General features: G+C 39.2%; 1 protein-coding gene across 3 annotated transcripts in view; it reads right to left on the bottom strand.

Annotated features, from left to right (window-relative positions):
* Positions 1 to 14,779: 14,779 nt before the first annotated feature.
* Positions 14,780 to 16,924, bottom strand: part of LOC148876434 (uncharacterized) — an 83,391-nt gene continuing 81,246 nt past the window's right edge. For all 3 annotated transcript variants that reach the window (XM_088966823.1, XM_088966824.1, XM_088966825.1), the window contains 2 exons: positions 16,460 to 16,654; positions 14,780 to 15,523 (listed from right to left, as the gene is read on the bottom strand). In XM_088966823.1, the coding sequence (XP_088822949.1) occupies positions 15,053 to 15,523; positions 16,460 to 16,654 (666 nt within the window). In that variant the 3' untranslated portion in view covers positions 14,780 to 15,052. The remainder of the gene's footprint in view (positions 15,524 to 16,459; positions 16,655 to 16,924) is intronic.

A 16,924-nucleotide genomic window follows, 5' to 3' on the forward strand; every position in this document is an offset into this window, starting at 1 on the left:
TATATATGATATATACATATACGGTTTCAAAATGTTTGCAAATGGTTTTAATTCCCGGGATCCATGTGAGCAGAGAGTGCAACACTTTTCCTTGCAGCCGAGGGAGAGGTCCTCTCTTGTTGGGCAGTGCTTGATCATTATGGGCTGAGAGGTTAAGTGTAAGGCCATTTAGGATAATACCCGATGGATTAATCTTGCACTTGCCCACAGTCCCTGGGTTTTTATAAGATGGCTTGGCCCAGGGACCACTTAATATAAGTGTTGGGCCCATAGGGTCCATATGATGGGCTCAGGGGTTCACTGGGCTTCTCAGTGAATTCAGCTAGGCTTTGTAATAAAGGTTGGGCCAAACCCATGTGGCTGGTGTATAGATCAATGATTGGGTCCCACGCCATACAAAGAAGCTCAATTGGGCAGCAAATTGGAAACTAATTAAGCACTAATTATTTTCGAACTGGGCTGATATGATCACCCACTTAAGGGGGCGTATCTGGGATTAGGGTTAACTAAAGGATTAGGGTTTTAACCCTATCCACTCTTGGAGACCAAATTCAAATGTGATCTGAATCTGGTAACCTCTTGATAAGATCAGGAGTGGGCTGACCTAATCTACAGATAGGATTAAGATTATCCCCTATCCAAATGCTGATTTGGATTGGGATAACTCCTAATAGGATTAGGAGGTCTTAATCACTAAGAAAGGATGAAACCCTAATCTTGAATTACAAGAATTCAACCTAGGGTTTTGTAGTGACTTGCCCTGCAAGTTTGAGATAGGATCTCATCTTCCTAAGCTGAAATCTGCATCCACCCCACTTTCAGTCGTAGGAACTCCTCCAGTCGCCGCCACCTTACTGCTTGGTTCGAACTCCTCTAAAGGGACGATCATGAAGCTAGTTCTTGACATCAGTCATTGTTGAAAGACTGATTTGGTTCAGTGCTCTAAGCCTCCATCGGATTCTTGCGAAGAGTTCGGTGTGTATGATGCACATTGTTGGTTCTGCTCCACCGTCGTTGTGTCATCTTCAGCGGGAGCGAATATTGGACCTCTCTTTGGGCGTGAACACCAACGTTGGGAGATCTTGATTCTTCGTATCCAGTATAACCCTTTCTTTGATCTTTGGTTCAGATCTGGTTTGGTTTGGTTCGAGTAGGTCCTTGAATAATTGATTATAAAATAAGGGAATATGATACCCAGTTGATTGAAAGGAGAATTTTTTTTTAAATTTTCCCACCTATTCTGTTGCTTTCTTGGCGTCCATACGATGGATTTCTCCCTCCTTTCACGTAATTACCAAGAGATTGACAAAAAAATGCTAAACATCATCCAATCAACAAAATAAACCTTGTTGAAATAAGAAACTACTTAGAGCATTAATAAAATTTAAGAGAATAAACATATAAACAAACAAATAAATAATCCCAATAAGAATGTTCATTTATCCTAGACTAGGATGAGTTGAAAAACTATTAACATGAATGGATTTTAGTGATGAAATTGATTCGAATCAAATTAAATAAACACTAAAAGACATAAGGTAATCATGAGAATTAACTAATAAGCTATTCTAGTACTTCTTACACAAAATCACTTTGAACATAAGTTGATTTCAGCATTTTTTTGGGTTCAAAACATGCCCAATAAACACTAACGGAACATGGAATGATCATTCAAATATACTAATATGCCTTTCTAATAATTCGTACATCTAATCATCAAGAAATGAACTCAGGAAAAAAAAATGCACAACACCATCTAATAATGGAGTAGTTCAATCCTGAATGTTAAAGACAAAGATAGAATACTAACAATAAAAAAAGAAAATGAGGTGGAAAATTCACCTCTATGTAGCCGTTGATCAAACACCTTGTAGAGTGGAGGATATTGAAATGTTAACAATCCTTCCTCGGGTTGTGCCTTGTTTGAACTGCAAATGGGTAGTTTGACTTGAGCTTCCTTTGAACTCTTCTTGCTTCTTCCCCTTTTCTTTCTCCTTTACAAGCAGAACGAAGAGTGGCTTGGATTTTAGTTTTTTTTTGGGTGAGGTTCGAGTTCTCTCCAACCGAATGGGAAAGTGAGGTTAGGGTTTAGGCCGGTCTCTAATAGAGGAAGGAGAAGAGGGTATGTGGGCTTAGGTTTTCGGTCTTTCTTGGAGTGGAGGGGAAAGGAAGGAGGTGTTGAAGGTAACGACTCAGTTGTAGGAATGGAGGCTAGGGTTTCACGCTTCTTGGGAAGGTGAGATTGAGAGAGGAAGAAAATGGAGCTGCTTGGGTGTTGAGGTCTAACCTCTTACCTGGCTGAGAGGATGGAGGCTCTCTTCTTCTTCTTCACTTTATCCTTCTTCTCTCTTTCTTCTTCTTGCGTCTTCTCCTCCTCCATCACATAGCTGAATTGAGATGTGTGCAGATTTTTTTTGTTCATTTTTCTCTCTTTTTTTGTTGAGGGATAGGATGGAAGGAAAATGGTTGAAGATTAATGGTGGTTCGATGGCATTGGAGAAGAGGGAAGAGAGTTTTGTTGGATTTTGAGGAAGGTAGTAGTGAGAGGGATGGTTTTTGCTAGTGTTCCCAGAGGTTGGAGGGAAGAAGAGGAAGAAAATGGATAGGTTCGGTCATTGGGCGAGAGGGAGAGAGATGGGAGCTTGAGTGCGATGGTTCTAGCCTTTGAGGAGAGAAGACTGAATGTGAGAGAATCCCCCCCTTCAAAAATGATGGTTCTTTCTTTTTTTATCCAAAACCGAATTGGGAGAGGGGGTTTGCTAGGTTGGTTCGGTTAGGGACCAGTTTAGTCTCATTAAAACCAAACTAGACTTAGTTTGGTTAGGCTTGGAACCGAATTGGAAAGGGTTTAGGGTTTAGTTTGGTTTGAGAAAGAATGGTTAGGGTTTTAGGATTTTGGGTAATACTCTCAAAATGATGGATGCTAAGATGATTCGGTTCCCATCTAATGGTTAGGAGGATTGCCACATATATTTTCCTTTTTTTCTTTTTCTCTCATGGGCTCTCCCTCCCTCCTTGATCGAATTTAAGAATAAGGGACAACATACCTTGAAAGGCTCCCCCTTGTCTCCCTTATTTTATGGCTAAAATGTGGGAGATCTAAATTTAAAATTTAAACTTAAAATGTGAAATTTGAAAATTGAATTTGAGAGCTAAATATGGAGGAGGCGATTAGGGTTTTGAGATTTATGGTTTTTTGGGGTGTGGAAATTAAGGTTAGGCCCATCCTAGGATGAAGAAGCAAGGGGGCTTAAATCTAGGGCTACGATTAATCTAGGGTTATCAAGGGTGACTAAGTGATTTCCAGGAATGTGTAGGGATTTAAATGAAAAACAGAGGGGGTTTCTTGCAATGAAAGGGAAAGTCTAAAGGAGTGTGATGTGTAGGATTCAAGGGCTGAGATTAAAACTAAAGATGTTAGGTTTTATCATGAATAATGAGGTCGCACGAATTGGAATCTTTATAGACAGAGGGGTGAAATGGGGAATTTTGTAACAAGATTTTCCAAAGGGGGTTCTAAGGTGTCCAAAAAGGGTAATGATGGGGTTTGATGGCCTCGAGGGGTGTGTCAAAGTGAGAAATCGTGATTTGGAATGTATCGAGTAGTGTAGGTCGTCGAATTGGGATTTTTCTTGATGAAAGGTTAAAATGGTCATTTTTGGGTTTAAAAAATGGAGGGTTTATCCAAGTGTTTAGGAAGGTGATGGCGTGGTCTAGATGTATCGAAGGGTGTACCGCAATGTAGATCTTGAAATAGGAGAGTAGTGACCAATAAGAATCCTTAATTTAGAATCTTTATAGATGAGGGGTAAAATGGTCATTTTAAGGCCTAGAGTTTGATGGATCAACGATCAGGAGGTTTTGATGGGGTTTGGGGATGTCAGATGATGTGTGGCGATGGATATCTTAAATTTGGAGAGTATCAGACAATGATGATGGGGTTTAGATGTGTCGGGTGATGTGTAACGATTGATATCTTGATTTTAGAGAGTATTAGGTGTCAAGGATGATTCATTTGGAATCTTTTTAGAGAATTTGCAATGTGATGGATCATTTGGGAGGTTTTGATGGGGTTTGGTAGGTTTTGAAGGTCCTACATGATGTGCCTCAATGAAGATCTTGGATTTGGAGAGTGGCAGCCAATGGGGATCGTCAATTTGGAATCTTTTTTTATGAAGGGCAAAATGGATGTTCTAAGGTCTGAAATAGGATGGATGGTTGATCGGGAAGATTATGGAGGTTTCGGGGTCTTGGATGGAGTATCATGATGAAGATCTTAGATTTGGAGAGTGGTGGCTAATGGGGACCGTATATTTGGAATATTCTTAGATGAAGGGTAAAATGGGTATTTTTGGGCTTGAAATTTGTCAGATGGTCAATCAGGTAGCTGATGAAAGTTTTGGCGAGGTTTGGGTGCATTGGGAGTGGTGTTGTGGTCAAGATCTAAGATTTCGGGAGTAACGAGCAACGAGAGTGATCGATTTGGAATCTTTGTGTATGAAGGGCAAAATCGGGATTTTTGGATCTGAAATTTGGGCGATGGGCATCTTGGGTCCTTGGAGTCTAATGGAAATGTTTGATGGCTTTAGAGGTGTGGGAATTGTGAAGATCTAAGTTATGAGTATTTTGGCCAATAAGGGGGATCAAAATGAAATCTTGGCTTAATGGATGGATAAATGAGGGGATTTTAGGTTTAAGCTTGGTAGAGTGGCATGAATTTGAATTTGCAAGGTTGTATAAAGAGTTTGATCATGTCAAGGATGTGTGGATCATGGGTTTTTTGTTCAAGTACTGTGATGCAAGATATGTCAAAATAGAATCTTTGATGGATGAAGGGTGAGATCAAAGAATTTATGGCTGAAATTTGGTGTGATTGGTTGTTTGAAGATTTGTTTTCATGTGATGGGGTCTGATCGGATAATAGATGTGGTGATGTGGCATAATCAGGACCATCGAAAGGGAATATTCTAGTTTTAACAGTGGATTTGAGGGTGCTTGAGTTAAAATTTCGTTTCCTAGGGTTTTGGCATATTCTAAAGATGTTAGCAAGGTGCGATCAGGCATTTGGAGAATGAGAATTGGGTTAGAAACCAAGAAAAAATTAGGTGCTTACACTAGAAAAAAGAACAAAACATACAATGGTAAGAGAAGGCACATCTGCTTAAGACACAATCTTGTAAGACAATATCTAGCTCGATGAAATGTTGTGAATAGTCCACCACCTTAACTAGGATATTGTCTTTCCAACAACCCATTAAACCTCCTCTATTACCGAATGCTTCAAGAGTTCTTACATTAAAGTAACTCAATTTTCTACTAAGTTTTAGAGCATTGGCTTCATTTAACTTTGTCTAAAAGATAAATAGAAAATCGGGGTTCCATGTTTTACACCAATGGGTCAAAGTATGTTGCGTCTCTTTGACTCTCCCCCCTCTTAAGTTCCAAGCAAAAATACACATTCTTAAGATAAAGACAAAAAAACTTAACAAGATATATAAGAAAAAATTGAGATATTGTTTCTACAAGTGAGAGTAAACAAATATAGAAGGTTTAGAATACTTGAATTATAATGGATGTGAGGGCGACAATTTGTTGTTGCTAACTCGACAGTGATTCCCAATATTTTCACCATTTCGCTTCCTCAAAGCTAAAAAAAGATTTAAGGGAGTCTAGGCTTGCCTCTTCTTGGATGCCATGAGATTAAATCCAATGGGTTTGATTGATCAATTATATGAAAAACATACTTGCACACATGTCTTGAAAAATAGCTTTCTCTTATTAAAATCAATTTTTAACTTGTCCCACATTGAAAAATTACAAGACTTGTTTTGGGATTTTAAATAGGAGATTATTTACACTCCTTAGGTATAAAGATGAGAGAATGGAGGCTTGCTACCGCACAACATGCGCGCACGTGTGTGTGGCGCAATGAGGAACTTTAGAGGCCTTTTCTAAACTAGCACCTTCCTTTGCTCCAAGACTCTTCAGAAATTATTTAAGGAGCATGAATTAAGCAATTGCAAACACAAGTTTCAAAAATCGCTCTTGCCTTTCTCAGTCCGATCTGCTATTGTTTCACATAAGGTTTCTTCAGAAACTGTTCACCTTTGCTGGTTGTAGATTCTTGCCCAAGGCTTTATTGTATACTGGGAATGGATTTTCCTGTAACCCAACAACAAACTCAGTGGGGGCAAATAACATTCTAAAGATAGTGTCTTCGAACACACCTCAGAGCTTCTCCTCCAAGTTTCAGTGATCCCAATTAATTCCCTATAGGTTATTCTCCAAGTTAGATATATTTAAAAAGGATAGCCAGTTTTGTGGAGAAATAGGCTGCTCCTGGCACTCAGTTGGTTTGAGAGGTGGTTGCACCACATACACTACTCCCTCTAACAATCCTTGTTGTAGGTTTAGCCCTTGGATTTCCGTTTACATGGTGGGCTTAGAATAATGAGTAAGAGTCTTGGTGCCCTTCGCTTTCTGCTTTTGAGTTGACCAAGTGTTCGATTCAGCTCGTTTCCATTTCGAAGACTCACCAACTTCATGTTTCGAGGGCTTTGATGGGGGAATTTGGCTATTCTTGCAGGGTCCTAAAGCAACTTGGATAACTCCCTCCAACGAACATTGCCTGTTGTAATAATAGTAAAGAGAGCAGATGGAACTTATCGGTAATTGCTTTCCAAACCAAAGTTGCAATGGTGTGAAGTTGCTGCAGGAACTCGAAACTGGGAATTGCAGGAAGATGGAGGGCTGAGTCATGACACTTGGTCATTCTCCTTAAAACCGTATTTTCCCCTATGGTGCAGTCGGGTGATCGCAAACTGGTCGCCAAGATAAAACAACCCATAGGCCATTGGTAAGCATGCACTCGCTTACTAGACCTCGCAAACCACAAAAGATTGATGCTCAGATTTCTCAGAGAAAACAAGAATGTCGAAAAAATGGTGTTGTACTGGGTCGGCCAATATTCTTCTTATAGAGTGCTCTCAGACCCAAATGGACACAGATGTGTCCTTTCAAACAAGAGACTCTTTAGAATAGTGCACCTATTCGAAGAGACACAAGGAGGAAGAAGAGACACAAAAAAGAAAATATTTTAATTTGAAATTAAACTCAAAATTGAAATGACTCAGTTTAAGAAGGAAAAAGGTATAATTTGGTGCATCGTATGCGCACGCGCACGTGCACCCGTGCCCCAACCTAGCCCAGTCCGGCCTGGCTCAGCACGCGTGCGAAAAGAACCCCTAACCCCCTCATGCATGGAATATCTATAGTCCTCTCCTCCTATGGGTCCCTACCCATAGAGGGAGCAAGACTACAAATATACTCCACTTCCACTCCTTTCCTAAGCAATGTGGGACAAGGAGTCATTTAAGGGTGGGAAGAGGAAATGACAAAAAACAAGAGAGGGAGGAGAGAGATTCTTGTAAATTTGGATCTCCCTCTAAAATTCCCCCACAAGATTCAAAATTATAAGAAAATCGAACAGTCTAAGCATCGCAGTGAGAAAAGTATTCATGGTGATGTCTTTTGGATTTCAATCAACACTTAGGTATGACAGGCTATGTTACAGAGTACGGATGGAGTCAGACTCCTTCAACTTTTCCTCTTTGTCGTAACTAGCTAACTGACCAACCAACTCAACTCACCAGTTTTTAGTGGTTCTTTTTTTTTTTGGAACATTTCGGCCTTGTTCCCCTCTTGGAATCATGAGTGTTTTAGAGAGTCATTCCTAGATTTCTCTTAGAAGCGGCCACACTTCACATTCACTTAGGTCAGTTATTAGTGTGCACTGCTCACACTATTCCTAACTGATTAAGAGCCTCATGCTCAACCTCCTCAATTTGTAGTGAGCACTATCTTACCTTGGCATCTGAAATGGGACACAAATGATAGTGCTTTCCCAAGTCATCTAGTGACTCGTTTTTACCCATTCAACCTAATTCCAGGGATTTCCTGAAGGGATAGGAAATCCATCATATGGACGCCCAAAGATTGTGGAATAAGGGGGCGAATTTCAAAATTTTCTCTCCCTTCAACTGGGAATCGAATTCCCCATTTAGAAAATCATGTTTTCAAGGATCATTCTTGAACCATAAACTGAACCAGATCTGAACCAAAAGGAGTAGGGAGGGATAATACCTGATACAGAGAAGCAGTATCTCCCAATGGAGGTGTTCACGCCCAAGGAAGGATCCAAAATCTGCTCCCACTGAAGATGGCGCAGTGTAGGGTGGAGCAGAATCAACAGTGTTCTTCCAAAAGAACTTGACCCTTTGCAAGAATCAACTGGACGACTTGTGAATACAACTCCCACCAATCTTTTCTCTAAAAGATTGGTATCAAGATCAAATCTTGATTTCTCCTAAGAACTGGAGATCGAACTGCTGTAGGCGGCGGTTGTAGGAAGGAGGCGGCAAGAGAGTATTTGCATGGTGCAGAATTCTCTCTTCTGGTGATCTCAGCTCTGAAGACAAGGATGTGTGTCTTGCATGTCTAAAGGCTGCCGCCCCCTTCTCCTTTTATAATCTTAAAGGGATCAACTCCTAATCCCATTAGGAGTTGCTAACCCAAATCATATTTGGATTAGAAGTCCCTTTAAGATAAGGGATAACCCTTATCTTATCTGCAAATTAGATCAGTCATCTCCTAATCTGATTAGAAGGCTTCCAGATCTAAATCTCATTTAGATCTTGGACTCTCTAAGTGGATAGGGTCAGGGTCCAATCCTATCAGCTGATCCATCTCAGAATTTGCCCCTTAAGTGACTAATCAAATTAGCCCTTCGAAATGGGCTTAAAGCCCATTTAAGGTTATGTATTCATTTAGCCTTCCAAACTGCTGCCCAGTTGGGCTTCCTTGTATGGTGTGGGACCCAAACATTGATCTACACATCAGCCACATGGGTTCAGCCCGCCTTTGTTACAAGGCCTGGCCGAATACACTGTTATGGACAGTGCACCCCCTGAAACCCATCAGATGGGCTCAATGGGCCCAATACTTACCCTAAGTGGTCCCTGGGCCAAGCCACCTTATAACACCCAGGGACTGTGCAAATGCAAGATTAGCCCATCAGGTATTATCCTCAATGGTGTTACACTTAACCTCTCAGCCCATAATGATCATACACTGCCCGACAAGAGAGGACCTCTCCCTCGGCTGCAAGGAACAATGTTGCACTCTCTGCTTATATGGATCCCGAGAATTAAAACCTTTTGCAAATCATTTCGAAACCATAATTTATATACTTTTATATCTCATATAAAATATATTTTGTAAAACAAATCTCAATGATTGAAATCGGCTGCCGGTAGTCTTGGTTTCCATTAGTGAGAGTGCATCCTCGATCATTACCTTTGTCCGGCAAAGGGGTTGATCCTGTCACTATGATCACCCACTCAGATGAATTCTCAGACTGTCCCAACATACCCAGGTTTTGACCCCCGCTAAGGATCTCACTGATTGGTACATCAAAGACAGTCTAATCCGACACCCAGTGTAGTATCATAATCGAGTCTAGGGGTCGGGTGTAACTGTCCAGTTTTGCCCATCAATCTCCAAGGTCTAGGGAAATACTGGAAATCTGGTCTAGTTCAAAGATTCAATTAATCCTACACTGTATGTGCCTAGGGTCTCACCCCAGTAGCTGAGACAAGCCACCCCAACCGACTTGGTGGCACCATAGTGTCAGCCTTGTCAGGATAGGTCTCCCCAGACCGACTCACTGGCTATGAACATTCTAAACTAACACGAGTCTCATTAAGTGTCCAGTTTAAGGGTATTACACAGAAATATACCAAGGGAACATGAATCAAATATGCACTTTTATTCATTTACAATAAACTCATAAAGTACATCATTTTGATTGAAGCTAAGGGCATACAAAACTGTCTAACATTTCCTTTCACATAGGTTGGGTGTCCATAACTCGTTTTTATCCCTTCCTATCGATGCCTCATAAACCACCTTAGAAGTTTGTGGTTTGGTTAACGAATCTACAAGGTTCTTTTTAGACCTTACAAAATCTAGAGCGATTGTACCTTCGTTGAGGTATTGTCTTACCAGGTTATTCCTTAAGTGGATGTGCCTTTTTTACCGTTGTACGTCTAATTCTTGGCTATGGGTATTGCTGCTTGGTTATCACAATGGAGAGATATGGACAGAACCGACCACGACCAAAGTAGTATATATGTCAACAAATTCCTTAGCCATTCTGCCTTGGACCCCGCCAATTCTAGTGCAATGAGCTCAACCTCCATTATTGAACTTGTATTGCATGATTGCTTTATCGATTTCCATGATACTGCTCCTCCACCCAGAGTAAATACATATCCACTAGTGGAAGTACTATCATTTGAATCTGAAATCCAATTCACATCAATAAAGCCTTCTAGAACAAGAGGAAAACCTGAATAATGTAAACCAAAGCTTATGATTCCTTTTAAATATATTAATAATATTACTAAAGCTTCCCAATGTTCATTTCCAGGATTATGAGTATGTTGACTTAATTTTCCCACAGCTAGAGTTATGTCTGGTCTTGTATAGTTCATTAAGTAAGATATAGATCCAATTATACTTGCATACTCCTTTTGTGAAACAAGTTCTCCTATATGTTTCTTTAAGTGAATACTACAATCAATAGGTGTTTTAACTGGTTTATAATCATAGTGTCCAAATTTTCTAAGAATACTCTCTACATTGGGAGAGAATAAAACTTTCTTGTTTTTTATGGATTTTGATCCTCAAGATTACATTAGCCTCACCCAAGTCCTTGGTATCAAATTTGGACATTAGAAATTGTTTTGTTTCTTTTACAACCTCTAGACTAATTCCCATTATTAGCATATCATTAACATATAGACAAATCATGACTCCTGTATTATTTTCAAATTTGCTATAGACACATCTATCAAAATCATTTTTGCTATATTCATTAGTTAATAATTCATTATCAATTTTTTATGCCATTGTTTGGGAGCTTGTTTTAAGCCATACAAGGACTTAATTAATTTACATACTTTATTTTCTTGTCATAGCATTATGAAGCCTTCAGGTTGCCTAATGTAAATTTCTTCCTCTAATTCCCCATTTAAGAAAGCAATTTTGACATCCATTTGATGAACTACCAGCTTGTAAATGGATGCTATAGTAAACAAAACCCTAATTGCTGTTAATCTTGCAACCGAGGAGTAGGTGTCAAAGAAGTTTACATCTTTCTTTTGTCTAAACCCTTTAACAACTAATCTAGATTTGAATTTGTCTATTGTGCCATCAAATTTTAATTTTTTCTTAAATATCCTCTTACAATCTAGTGCCTTAGTTCCAATTGGGAAATTTACAAGTTCCTAAGTATGATTAGTGACTAAAGAGTCTATTTCACTTTTTATGGCTTCTTTCCAAAATACTGCATCAGGTGAAGTTATAGCTTCTTGATAGGTTACTGGGTCCTTGTCCACCAGAAATGTGAACATTTCGTCAGCCAAGTTTGTTTCTCTTCTTTGTCTTTTACTTCTCCTTAAATCTAGGTTTTGCCTAAGTGAAGTATTGATTCCTTGAGCACTCACTTGTTCTTAGTTTCTAACGTGGTTTTGGGAAGGTTCTCTATTTAATATTTCTTTTCTCCAAGGGAAGATGTGCTCAAAGAACCTTGCATCTTGAGACTTTATTATTGTGTTATTCTCCAACATTTTTAATTGTTTTAATTACAAGGAACTAATAAGTCACACTGTTATGTGCATAGCCAATAAACACACAGTCACAGATTTTCGATCCTAATTTATTTCTTTTAGGTTTAGGTATTCCAACCTTTGCTAGGCAGCCTTAAATTTTTAGATAGTTCAAACTAGGTTTTCTGTTATGCCAGAGTTCAAAGGGTATTTGTCCTTTCTTCTTGGGTGGTATTCTATTATATAGGTGGCAAGTCGTTAGGATTGCTTCCCCCTACAAATTCAGAGGTGCACCTGAACTAATTAGCATTGCATTCATCATTTCCTTTAATGTTCTGTTAAGTATTTCTACAACTCCATTAGATTCAGGTTGATAGAGAGCTGTGGTTTTATGCATGATACCATTTTCTTCAAAGAATTCTCTAATGGTTTGTCCATCATACTCAGTTCTTTTATTTGTTCTAAGTCTTTTTATTTTCTTTCCTAACTGATTTTCTACTTCAGTTTTATAGTTTATGAAAGTTTGATTGGCCTCATCTTTTGATCTAAGTAGAACTATTTTTGCATATCTAAAGAAGTCACTTGTAAAGCTTGGTATTTTTCATTTGTAAAATTAATAGGAACATTCAAAACTCCTAATTTACATAAACGTTTTAAATAAGGAGCACTACAATGTCTTATTCTAGCATGCCAAATATTAAACGACTCAACAATATAAGCAGAAGAAGCGGTTTTTTTCATAATAATATTAGAAACATTCAGTACAAACAATCCTCCTGAATTGTATCATTTAGCATTAGAATTTTTCCTAGTCAGTTTTAGGAGCACCTTTCTTTTGCCAATGACCTTCGAAGTTTGTGAGTTTCCCATGAAGACTTGCTCTCCTTCAGTCTGAGTTGTATACTCATAGAACGAACTGCGGTCCCCACAGATGTATTTGGTAGCACCAGTGTTCAGTATCCACTCCTTCGGCTTATCAACTAAGTTCACCTCAGTTACCATGACTGCGATAACATCCTTAGTCAAATTGACTTTCGATTTCTTAGAGTCCTTTTGATACTGATAGTCCTTGTAATGTTCAGGTTGACAATATCCTGTTTCTCATGAAAGAATTAGCAGTGATAGGTTCCATAAATACGGTACACGCACCCGCGCCCACGCCGGGTCCCTACCCATAAAAGGAGCAAGATTACAAATATACTCCACTTCCACTCATTTCCCAAGCAATGCGAGACAAGGATCATTTAAGGGTGGAAAGAGGATAAAACAAAAAACAAGAGAGGGAGGAGAGATATTCTTGTAACTGAATCATTTTCGGAGTCCTCGTCGGAGCTATACTCTCTTCTCTTTAGGTGATTTGCAGCTGGTTGCATGCAGATGGAGTTATACAATACACTGGATAGCAGAGATGTTCTGGTTTGGACTCGACCCGTAGCCAATCTCCTGGCTCATCTATTTTTCGTTTCCCCGTTTCTAAGAGTACTTCATGACTAGTACCTGGGCAGATTTGTCTGCACTTCTTCCATTGATGGCGAACCAAGCCGCAATAGGCACATAATCTTGTGAGATTCTTATAAGTGAACCGAATCCATACCTATTCTTCACCGGTATTAAGGAAGAAGCCCCTAAACAGAGATTTGCAAAGGTTAAGCTGACTGCGTAGACGAATTGCCCCTAAACTGAGATTTGCAAGCCTCATTTTCCGGTGAGAATAGATGACAGACCTAAGGATTTTAATTGATGCTACTTTGAAATTTTGCTTAGAAGGCAAAGCAACCAACATTTATCCATGGTTTTATTCGTTTGGAAGTAGAAGTCTAAAGGCTTTGAACATGTCGTTTGATTTCTTCGGTGCTTTCTTCGTCTTACTCTAATGACAATGAAACGATGTGAACTGAGGAGGAACGAAAAAGTGTTAAAATTCCAAGCTAACTCTTCTTCAGATGGGAAACCTATGATGTATACTTGTACAACCTAGATGCCTTCAGAATTTTGATAAATGAAGGCAATCAGGCTTCAGGCATTGGCCTTCCACCACCAGATGAATAAAAACTGAGTTTCCTTTTGGAGGAGTTAATGATTAATCTACACCAGAGTTACTTGGGGAAAATAGAAAAGTAAGAGAAATTCATCAAAATGATTGTTTCATTAGCTTTATATATGTCAATGCTGTTTTCTACTTTTCTATATATGTTATCCCACCGAGTTCATTATTTTCTTTCATATCCATTGAACCGGCGCGAGGCAACACCCGACCCTACGTTGGATGCATTTCAGATTTTCGTCCATCTAATCTTGATCTCAGTTTATATTGAAAATCTCTCTCACAGGAGGAATAAATGATGAACACCATCTTGTTTCATAAAAACTGAGGACAAAAAGTCAATCAAAGTTTTTCATATTTAAGGTGCCTCCCCGTCTAAAGACTTACCTGTTAAGTTTTCTTGTGTCGCAGAACAAATTCTGTCAGAGTCTGCAGGGGGCCTTTTAGAAGAATTAATCTCCTTTTGTCCTCCATGGTTAACAGACTTGTTGAACTGGCAAGTCGATGACTGCTGGGTCTTTGATGTATGAATTCGTTTGAGTCTTGATATATATATATATATATATATATATATATTTGCCAAAAAAAAGCTCTAAAACATGGTAAGACCCATGTTTAATCATGTCTATCTTTATGGGTGTCCCTTTTTTCAAAATTTGCTGAGGATCTTCATAGGTGGCATTTGAAAATCGGAATATAGCATTGTTAATTTGTTATACTCCATCCTAATCCTATATTTCCTTTCCAAAGGCTGACATGTTTTCTAGACAAGTTTAGTCTATAAGAGAACCTGGATATGGAAACCACAAAGGCACAAACATAAAACCACCTCATTGCACATGTAAAACCCACACGTCCACTCGTCAAAGTAGGTTATTAACATGATGCAAATGATATAATGATTTTTAAATGTCTCGTCTCTGAAACCGGATTCAGTCCTCACAAAATTTGTACTCACTGCTCACAACACTTCGAATTGCATGAAGATAAATGTTGTGAGCACAGTGTGAGTAAAAATATTGTGAGGACTGAATCCGGATTCCTAGTTTCTCCAAAGGCTTCAAAATTTTTGTTGATCCAAAATAAGCAATTTACGGATAAATTAAATAAAGGAAAGATGAGTATGGGAAAGAGAATAAATAAAAATGAAAATTCTAACTATGAGCAACTAATAGGGCAGAAGCCCCCACTTCTACACCTCCAACCCCCTAAAAAAGATCAGTTCCCCAGAACGGATGATGCATTATGGTGGCTTCGTTCTGGAAAATGCCTTTATTGGTTCAAGAAAAACATCCAGCAAGAGGGATCTGGTCCCGAAAATAGTATGGCAAGGCATAAATCAACTGAATGGTGAAGGAAGAGGCCCTGTGAGTGCATCTGATCTTTTAATGCTCCCCATACCACAGATGATGCACCCAGGTGCTCTAAGGGCCGAAAATTTGGCCCCACAAAGATCACAAACATCATGTCCAATTGTTGACAAGCGGCTGAGTGTAGCGGCACAGAACTGGGAAGGATCTTCTAATGGATCAATAGAGTTGTTGGACAACCCCCTCTGAATACACATGTCAATCAAACTTCTCAATTCATCTTGCTTACTTAGTGGTGCTTTGCACAGGAGGAGATCAAGCATCTGCTTTGCATAAGCATAGTTCTGCACCTCCATGTTTCTTTTTATTGCAGTTCTGATGCAGTTTACTCTATGCTTTGTTTGAAGTGGTAAGGAAGCCAGGTGTCGGGAGAGTCTTGCCATCTCATCTTTTGCACTAATTAGACTAGGTCCTTGTACCTTCTGCAGCCGTCCAATTTCCTATATAGGATGCATGAATTTTACAGTAAATTAGATATATTAGCTTGTCATAATAAAATAAGATGTATTATCTTGTCAACAATAAAGAGGCATAACAAAACTTTAAAACTAAAAAATGACTTTCCAAGATTGAAAGGAAACTCATCGTCATCATCATCCAAGCCTTATCTCAACTGTAAGGGGTCGGCTACATGAATCTTGTCTTGCCATTCCATTCTGTTTAATGCCATATCCATTGTGAAAGGAGGCTTGTCTTAAACCGCCAGTGTGAGCTTGTCTTACACCACTGGTCCTAAGCTCGGATAAAGGAGGAGAGTTGCATCAGGTTGGCAGTCGGCACTAAAATTTTTGCGAAACTCTTATGATCATGGATTGAAAGGGAACTAATATCCCGATATAGATCTTGTAGCAGTCTGTGGATGTTACTAACGGAAGACCAATGCTGTGGCTGTAAGCCTCTCTCCAATTAGGTATTCTGCATATTTGACCTCCATTGTGCTGCTACCCAGGCTTTGTGCATGGCACATAATGGTACAAGGACCCATAATTCACCAGATCCCACTTAAAGCTTATGCACAGTAAAAAATGTAAAAAAGAGATTGCTTTTACTGGATGGTGTTCGTCCAGTCTAGGTTTCTTTCTAGGATCATTCACCATAAACTTTTGTTTGAAAAGATAGGAGGAAAAGATGTAAAACGGAGATTGCTTTAATGTTTCTCACAAGTCTGTCTTTGAGGATTAAATGGCTTATTAGCAATTTACTTAAAAATCTTAGATGATGATACCTGAAGTAGAGCAACTGCAATCTTGTACTGAGCACAAATGGTGGCTTGAGCTTTAATGTCAGCTCCACGAGCTTAAATGTTTCTCACAAGTTTGTCTTTGAGGATTAAATGGCTTATTAGCAATTTACTTAAAAATCTTAGATGATGATACCTGAAGTAGAGCAACTGCAATCTTGTACTGAGCACAAATGGTGGCTTGAGCTTTAATGTCAGCTCCACGAGATTGATCCTTGGCCAGTGCAAGAAAAGCTTCATTGAAACAGGACAGTGCATCTGGAAGTTGATTCTGCTCAAGGTGTGCGAGTCCAGTTTTGAAGCATACTGAAGCAGCAGCCCCATGAGGAACCTGTGAAAGAAAGAAGCTAGACTAAAACCAAGATCCTGCAAAGCACAACAAATGAAAGGGGAAGAAATAGAACATAGAAAGGTTCATTTATCCAAGAGTGGCTTTCACAGGGTGAATAGATCCTGGAGTTCCTCACTACTCCAGAATAGTTTTACCTAGCAAAAGTTTATTCTCATTGTTGCTTCCATTTTCTCCATACATCTTCAAATAATCTCAAAGGTAGATGGTTTTATAATTGTCTATCATGGCCATGTTGAATGATGCTCACTG

The sequence above is a fragment of the Nelumbo lutea genome, chromosome 1 (assembly GCF_056320005.1).
Source record: "Nelumbo lutea isolate HS-2025 chromosome 1, American lotus-T2T, whole genome shotgun sequence".
In the NCBI taxonomy this organism is placed as follows: Eukaryota; Viridiplantae; Streptophyta; class Magnoliopsida; order Proteales; family Nelumbonaceae; genus Nelumbo; species Nelumbo lutea.